Source organism: Pelobates fuscus, chromosome 4, assembly GCF_036172605.1.
Source record: "Pelobates fuscus isolate aPelFus1 chromosome 4, aPelFus1.pri, whole genome shotgun sequence".
In the NCBI taxonomy this organism is placed as follows: Eukaryota; Metazoa; Chordata; class Amphibia; order Anura; family Pelobatidae; genus Pelobates; species Pelobates fuscus.
In genome coordinates, this window is record NC_086320.1 from 344,263,985 (window position 1) to 344,272,875 (window position 8,891).

At 35.7% G+C, this 8,891-nt stretch overlaps 1 protein-coding gene across 1 annotated transcript in view; it reads right to left on the reverse strand.

Moving 5' to 3' along the window:
• The window catches only part of C1QL3 (complement C1q like 3), a 37,180-nt gene extending 28,525 nt beyond the window's left edge, over positions 1-8,655 (reverse strand). The window contains exon 1 of the mRNA XM_063450773.1: positions 7,749-8,655. Coding sequence (XP_063306843.1) covers positions 7,749-8,342 — 594 coding nt within the window. The 5' untranslated portion in view covers positions 8,343-8,655. The remainder of the gene's footprint in view (positions 1-7,748) is intronic.
• Positions 8,656-8,891: the final 236 nt, after the last annotated feature.

Consider the following 8,891-nt stretch of genomic DNA (forward strand, 5'->3'; position numbering starts at 1 on the left):
ATTTGTTCACTAAAATGGAATTGTGCTAAGTTAGTAGATATTTGAAGAAGTAAGATTAAAATGCCCAATTTAACAAAATTGGATTTGTTTTATCTTCATAATGTTATATCTTTTGTGAACCATTTGTCAATTCACTGTTTAGTAAGGTTACACTATTAGCTACAAATATAGTCTTAGCCTTCTTGATTCCGGGTAGAAATTATTTGCTTTTTTTAATTCTCCAAGTTCCCTAATGTGTTCTGTATATATTATAATAATATTTCACAATGCACAAATGGCTCTATGGAACATAACTGCACATAAAGTGTACTGTATGTAGTAACAGTTTAAATAAAAGGATGTATTCATAATTGAGTTAATTCAAGATGAATTTCAATTATAGAACAAAATAGATAAACTAAAAAGACAGCTTAATTGGATCATTGGAGCCCACAGCTTTTAAAGACAGGTACCTCCGAATCGTTAGACCCTCTAACGCTAAACTTACCCCTAACCATAACTACATTAAATGCTACAGATAGCAAAACTAGCCTAGCTTCTCCTAATCCTATCCTAACCTTAATCTTATTCTAACTCGCCCTATGTCTAACCTTACCATAGCACATTCGTTTTAAATGGCGCCATTGAAGGAAGTGATAGAATACACTACACTATTTTTTATGAATGCGGTGACTTTTCTGCATTTCTATGGCAGCATTGTCATTTAAAGACTGGAATTTTAACTGTGACGTTTTCCAGCATATAAATAGTCTGTCGACTCTAAAATTCCTTAAAGGACCACTCACATTTAAAATGTTTATTTTTAATGTGTGTGCGTTCCTTTTTTTAATGTAGATTACTTAACCCTATGTTTAAAAACAGTAAACTTACCTGTAATCCAGCTGTGGGCCAGTCTCTTCTCTGCAACCTGAACTAGCCACCGAAAGATCCTCAATTATGATGATCTCTGGTTCTAAACAGATGCTTCACATAGAGAATAATTGAGAACCTACAGGGCATGAGTGCTCATAACTGCAATCTGCCAATGAGCATTCGCCATGTCCGGCACCATTATGATAAGTGTGATGATGCTGGATGTGAAGAGCTTCAGGAATCAGATGTTAAAGTCTTAACGTTTTGTGGCCAACGCATTTTTCTTATCTAATGTACTGTCTGCCTAAGTATGCAAGGGGCAACTATAGCATTCATAAAAAATACAAGTAAAAACACACATTTTAATTTAGGCTCCATTTTGCATTAAAGTCAAAAAGAACTAAAACAGATAAATGTATGTTTCCTTGACATATTATACGATTCATCTTAATTTCACTGACTGCATTTGCTGTACTCTCGCTGCACCAGCAAATGTGTGATTTAACTAAATTGTTCTAGAAGTGCCTGCATCCAGTTTGGATAATAAAAATTTAAACTGCATGCAAGAGGTCATTGCAATTTAAAGAAGAAATTTGCTTCCTCAAACACATTAATGCGTGTTTGAACAGTCGCTATCGAGTGACTTCCAGCTTCTAATAGGAGCTACATGGTAAATGGTATTGGCGCGTTCCTACCAAATATCATTAGCAGACGTAGCTTACAATGCAGTTATGAGTTGGAGATTGAATTTGTGGGAATGCTATTCTGCTTTAGGTCAAACACATTCACATAAATATTTATACAACCCTGCTGCCATTAGTACAAAAGATTTTTTTTGTGTGTAAATGTTATCTGATCTAACAAAACACATTCCTAACATACGTACTTATTGAAGAAGAGCAATTCTAAAAAAATGTGAAACACATACATTGCTATTTCATAAATATACTGCTCCCCCCCGCCCACACCTTTTCTCCTTGTTTCCCCTACTGTCCTACCTCCATGTACTTAGCGTTGTAAACTTGATTTCCTCTTCCATTGTATGCCTATCGTATAGCTATCCTCACTGTCTTGACACATAGAGAACTTCCCTTATCACCCTAGATTTGCCTTTGATCACCTGTTTATAATAAGATGGATCAACTAACGAGCCATCCTACTTTATAAAACCAATCAACGACTTCTTGGTCTCCCATTTATACTGGTAGACAAGTGATTTGTGCTAAAGGTTCTAAACAGTATATGTTGTGTTTTTTTTCCCCCTATACGATGGGTTTGTTTGTTTTTCTTGGATAAATGGTTTTCATTGGCTTGAATCCTGACTATCACAGTATTTCTAAGTGTATAATTGTATCACTGTTATTCCTGAATAAACATTGAATTAGTACCGTATATTATATTTACAGATGTTAAAGAATAAAATGTATCTGGTTGAAAACATTTTTTGTTTCTTTTTTTATTGTTTTATTTTAATTTAGAACCCTTATTCTAAGACTCATCCAGTAGCAATGCTTGTAATTAGACTTTGCTACATTCAGTTAAAGGTTTTATATTTAATATATAGATTTAATTTATGAATAAATATACTTATATAATATATTTAATTTATATTTAATATATATTTGATATAATTATATATGTATATTAAATATAAATTAAATATATATTATATTTCATATGTCATCTATATATATCCCAAATGTTGGGGGTTTTAAAGAACAATCTCAAAAAAGAGCAGGAGAACAGCAGAATTATATATATATATTTTTTTATATATATAAGATTTTTTATATATAATATATATATATATATAAAATAAATTCTGCTATGCTGTTCTGCTGCTCTTTTTTGAGATTGTTCATTGAAATCCCCCAACAGTTGGGATATATATAGATGACATATGAAATTATGATTATATAACACATCCCTTTGATTACATAAGAATCACAACTATTTTTTACTATATCATGACAATAAGTACAAATCCAGAGAGGATCTATTTTTATGAATGATGTGTTATGGCAGGCACAGACTAAATTATATGGAGATTATTATCTTATTGTAAAGTATAAAAATCCTATATTAACATTTTTGTATATATTTTAGTGCAATACAATATATACAATATACACACTATTTTTGGAATTATAGATATTATAAATATACGGTGTGTTTATTTTTGCAGGATACCATGATTTAATTATCTTTACCTGGCCGTAAAAGAAGATTGGCACATGCAAGTTTACAATGTGTTCTAGTATTCTGTATAAAACACATCCTACACTGCACGTTAAATATAACTATAAGAGTGAGTGTTGCATGAAAAGGTTTTGCCCTGTTTGACAGTGAACAAGGAGCCTATTAACACAATTCTCTTGTCAACACAACCCAGGCCATAATGCAGAAGATAGGTTGTTTCACTAGTCTTTGGTTTTGGTTAATGTTACCTTGTTTGGAGCCTGGGTAAAGCATTTTTTTCCCAGAAGCGTGGTAATGGTGAAGTTAACCTATACCTCATTATATTAAAAAAAAATGTAATTGCTTTGAAACACCACTCCAATAGCTGAAGATAAGTATGTATGTCTTAGAAAGTCCCATGACATGAAAGTGTATAAATTCACTAGAGATTGTGTTGTTATCCATGGCACCGTGCCTCTGTCTGTTGCACAGACGCTCTTAATATAAGACGCCTGACATAACACAAATATAAAGCCGTTTTAGATTGATCTATAGCATCATGCGTCCAGGATATAGTATGTGAATACATGGTCATGTAACCCAGATCGATACCTTTAACTAGGAGTGACTAGGCAATTCTACTCACTCCCATTGTCATTAATTAGCAAAACCATCCAATCATAGCTAGCTAAGGCTGAGATAATGAAATCTCTGCTTCTCCAATATTTGGGATTTCAGAAATTGCTTTAAAATCCCACGTGGCTTCTCGTAATAGCTGTGTATTTGTGCACGAGAGACAAGAGAGATTTTTGGTTAAAAATGCAAGAGTGACAAAATACACCATGCATTTATTTCTACAGTTTAGTGCGGGTTCGTGCATATAAAAAAAATAAATAAAAAAATTGTAGAGAATTATTTTCCCTTGCCCAATTGAAAATACCAGATATTTCAGATTATACCAAAATCTTTTAGATTTGGTATAAAAATTATGTATTGGTGGTAAAAACAGATATTAGCTCAGTATTGATATGGATGTGGTGTTTTTAGACAATTTGGGTTTAGGAATTATTCCTTCCTTTTTTATAGGGGCTCTGCTAATCTTTCCATTAGAGTAACTTTCATGCTTCTAATTCTGTGACCCTAGACCTCAGCATTTTTCATTACATCAGTGATGACTCTTAGTGTGTAAACTGCATTAATTCCAGTACTCGATTGGTCAGAAGAATTCATTGAGCAGAATGCAACAAATAACACATCAGGCCTACTGGTCCCCCCCCCCCCCCCCCCAAAAAAGGCCTATTTACCAAACAGTAAAAGATATATGCTAATATTGCAGAGCTAAATAAATCTCTGGTTCTGAATAGCTGGAGATTTATTCCAACCCAATACATTTTGAACTAATATTTCATTGCTATTCGTCCGGTGACCACAACTTGCTATAGATTCCATATTGTGTAAAACCAACATTTTCAATAAAATTATTGAAATGATTGACAGAAACAATATAGCTATGTTATGTAATCATTTCAGTACTGCATGGTGTTTCAGCATTTAGCACATATGTTACTTTGCAATACTATTGTAAGTACAATTGATTAGTGATTGCTAACCTTTGACCCTGATACCATTATGGACTGTGTTTCTTATGAATCGTATCCATCAGGTGATCTGAATAGTTACATGCAAGAGATTGCATTTGAATATGGAAAAGAAAAGATAACTTCTATACAGTTGGCATTTTATTCCACAAAATTAGCACTCATGGGACAATGGCAAAAATGTGCAACTTTTTGGCTCATTTTGCCAAACTGCTACTCTTGCACCTCTGCAATATTAAACACAAATTTTCGTTGTCAGTTGATTCTTCTTCTTGATTTAATTAATAAACCAATTTCTGTGAATACAGCGGATACACTGAATTCTACCCTAACTGAAAACGTTGTATACGTTCACAACATACAAGATTGTAATAAGAAAATAAATCACAAATGATGGAAATCATAGCACAAAATCAATGATTATAAAAATAAAAAAAAACACATTGCCTACTTATTATAAAGGGAGAAATAAAAAAAAGATTGTATAAGAGCCATTTAATAACCAGATTGGGCCAATGGGTTATTTGTAGGTGTATTTCATTGCTAATGATATGTACATTGTTACACTGACTTGCAAAAAATGAGAAAACTATTAACAAAATCAGATCCAGTGGCCTTAGTTACATCACTTCTAAACAGACGCTTTATTTCATTTTGCAGTGTGCCCTGTAACCATTTAAGTGCCAGGGGGGTGAAGAGTGCCTTTCAAGTGAAACACATCTGTTGCATAATAATAAAGGATCTAAATTAACCCCTTAAGGACCAAACTTCTGCAATAAAAGGGAATCATGACATGTCACACATGTCATGTGTCCTTAAGGGGTTAAACTGCAGTTCAACACTATGTAAAGAATGTATCAATATATTCTGTAGTCTTCCATTTATTTTATTTTTTACTTTTGAAGATTCCAAAATGTACTTATAATGGAGCAACATGACTTTAAACACACAATACATTTTGCAGCAGGAAAGTTTGCTTTTTATATATTTGTTTTTTTAGTTGTTTTTTTTATTTTTACTGAAAACAAGGTTAGATCAAAGACTGCATTGATTAAGTTACAAAATGAAGGTTCACGTGAATCATCATGCCTAACATGTTTCAGCTAATCAGGGATTTCTATAAAAAATGATGTCACCATTCATTACTGTGTCATTTTTTTTTTTTAATACTTAATACAATTATGAACTGGAGAGAACTAACAAGAAAATGGTAAATGTTAGGCCAAAAAGTTGAACTGGAAAATTTTTTAAAATTTTTACCATTTCCAAGTTTGGCTGTATTGGCAAAAAAAATGAATTCACTTTGTTTTTCACACTTTGTTGAATAACCCTATAAATGTTTAATAGTGTGGAAATATGCATGAGGAAAAACAGAACAATATTCGCCTTGTTTAAAATATCTCCTGCTCAGGATGTATCTGAATTATGCAATATCTTGCTGTGCCTAACAGTCTCTGAAGTTTTTTTTTTTTTAAAAGTGACTCACTAATGTGTATATTCACTAAACAGCCACTTGTGTAGATTTAACAACTGACCAGCGAAATATAGACTAAAATAGAAAATAGTCCTAAAGAATGGACTAAACAGTGAATTTTAGTGAATCAAAAACCAAATTGCAAAATTCATTCTAAAAGATGCAAGTTATGATTAGAGCAGGGTTGGTGTTGTTTTTAATCTGCTATTTTTAATCTGGCCTATAATTTGCAATTTGGTTTTTAATTCCTTATAATTCATGCATTTAATGTGATTATTACAATATATATATATATATATATATATATATACAGTGTATATAGAGCAGAAATAAAATATTATCTTCTACATAACTCTTCACGCTATCATGCACAGGAATATTTAGGCTCAAATAGTTTTGCTATCAGGCTCTCAATTTAAATAGATTTAAAATAGCCCATATTACAATATAAAGCTCTAAAACATTGCATATCTGGACATGAATGTGATCTCACCACCTCCTCATTCTGTGAGTGTCTATTTATATATGTTTGTCTTTACCTATGCTTTGGGGAAATTAAATGGTTTATGTTATAAACCTGTATACGCCCAAGAGACTATTCATTTCATTACCTTCCCTGTTCAGAAAACCATTCTGTACTTTGGTGCTCAGTGGATGACATGGTAACTGATCAAATACCATATCTCAATAATAGTTTCCTTACCTGACAGGTTAATCCCAGGGTCAGTTATTGGAGATGAACACCCACTGCTCAGAAAAGGTTAAAAACCAGCAGGGGTGTTTAAATGTGCTCTATAAAATATATAGAATAGGCAAAAGCATCACACTTCAAGGGGGCAGGAGACAGGAATTAGATGCTTTTTTTTGCCCTGCAGTTGGTAAATGGAATGCTTGAGAAAAAAAAAAAGATTACTTGTGTTATTATGTAACCGGTGAAACATCAGAAGCATCTCCAGCCTTTGAGCTTAGTAAGTGATCCCTGGTTAGGGACATGGTGTAAAAGTTTATAGAGATATTTGGAAGATGACAGATACTTTGTGTCCCTGGTAGCAGCTCAGCTATCTATACTATATCTAAGCCAAATAGCAGCTCAGCTATCTATACTATATCTAAGCCAAATACTCCTACTTCTTCATGTTGGGATTCATTATCATTGTTTATATATGGGAGATGAGATACTAGGAGGAATTAGAATTTTCTTATGTATTCACGTTTAAACAAATATCTAAATCGGAATTTATCAAGGCAAATCTCTTGCTTTTTGGAGCAAAGTGAGACAGTATTTTAAAATTATTATAATTAACACGTTTTTCATGAACAAACCATAACAACAAAAATGTCAAAACAATATTATAATAATTTTGAACAATATTTTTACATATAAAAAAATATAATCTCAAATGTTTACATAAGTAATATATAATTCTATAGGTTTCCATGGTGATTGTACTTTATTTAGCACTTTGCCCCAGAGAAGCACCTGTTTTTTTGCTTTGATAAATGGGATAAAGCAGTGGTATCAATGTGAGATTTGAGTTTACTTGTAATGTATGCCTTGTCCCGTTCCCCAGCTTGGCACAGGGTTGTTTCCATAATCCCATTTTTACATGCATCCCCCCTTGCCAGGAGTCCAGGACTTGCCTTACCTGGTTGTTTTTGCACAGATCTGCCCACATGCTAGTGCCATCCCCTCCTCTCATCAGGACATGGTAGGTGAAGAAGTATATGCCAGGTATGGAGCAGGTGAACTTGCCAGTGGTGGGGTCATAGTGATTGCCCAAATTGGTGACCACATCATCGAATTTGAGCAGCTCATAGCCCTCGTGTTGGCGTTTGAGCCCAGCATAGAAGGCGATCTTGGGCACAGTACTGTAAGTGGCAGCACTAATAGCCCCAGCAGCGTTTAGCCCAGGGGCCCCAGCTGGACCTGGAAGCCCTGGTCTCCCCACCTCCCCTTTATCCCCGGGAGGTCCCATTGGTCCAGGTGGCCCTGGTTCTCCAGGAGGTCCCCGAGGTCCAGCTTTCCCTGGTCGCCCAGGCTCCCCCTTGGGTCCCTGTATGAATGTGGGCAGTGACTGGAGAAGGCTATGCTCCCGCACCGTCTCTGCTGTAGCAGTACTGGGAGGTTTGGTCCCATACGGATCGCAGACCATGCGGCAGGTTCCCAGCATCTCGTAGTGAGCCGATGTCCCAGCGGAGTTGACCAGAACCGGGATGAGGACCACCAGAAGAAGCACCATGATCACCCCCAGCGCCCCGGCGGCCACCAGCCTCTTCCTGGCCACCAGCCGGCTCAGAGCTGGCCGTTCCTCCTGTCTGCTTTTCGACGAAATCTTGAAGCCTTACTGAGAACCTCCACTAAAAAGAAAATAAAACTATTCTCCTGCCCTGGCTGCCGGCACCTGGACCCTGTGCTGGTGGACAATGACCAGGAGTCAGGAGGTCTCCAGCCCAGTCCTGAAGATATCCTGCTCAGAGAGATGTGTCTGGGTCCTATCTCTGGACCCTCAGGTGAAGCAGTACTGTCCAACTTTGCTTCCTCAGTTCAGTTATCTCTCTGAGTTCAGGGGGGGAGGGGGGTGGCTGGCTGTCTGTGTCCCCTTTTTCCCACAGGGGAGCTGGCTATTTCTCCTCCCTGGGTGGTCCTCTCTATTGTCACTGATGCTGCGATCACACTGATACAATGTGTCCCATCACCAGGAATCAAATGGAACGTTGATGTAGCTCTCACCTCTCCGCTCAGACTCCAGTACCATGAGCTGCCTTAAAACCCACGTGTAGCAATCACC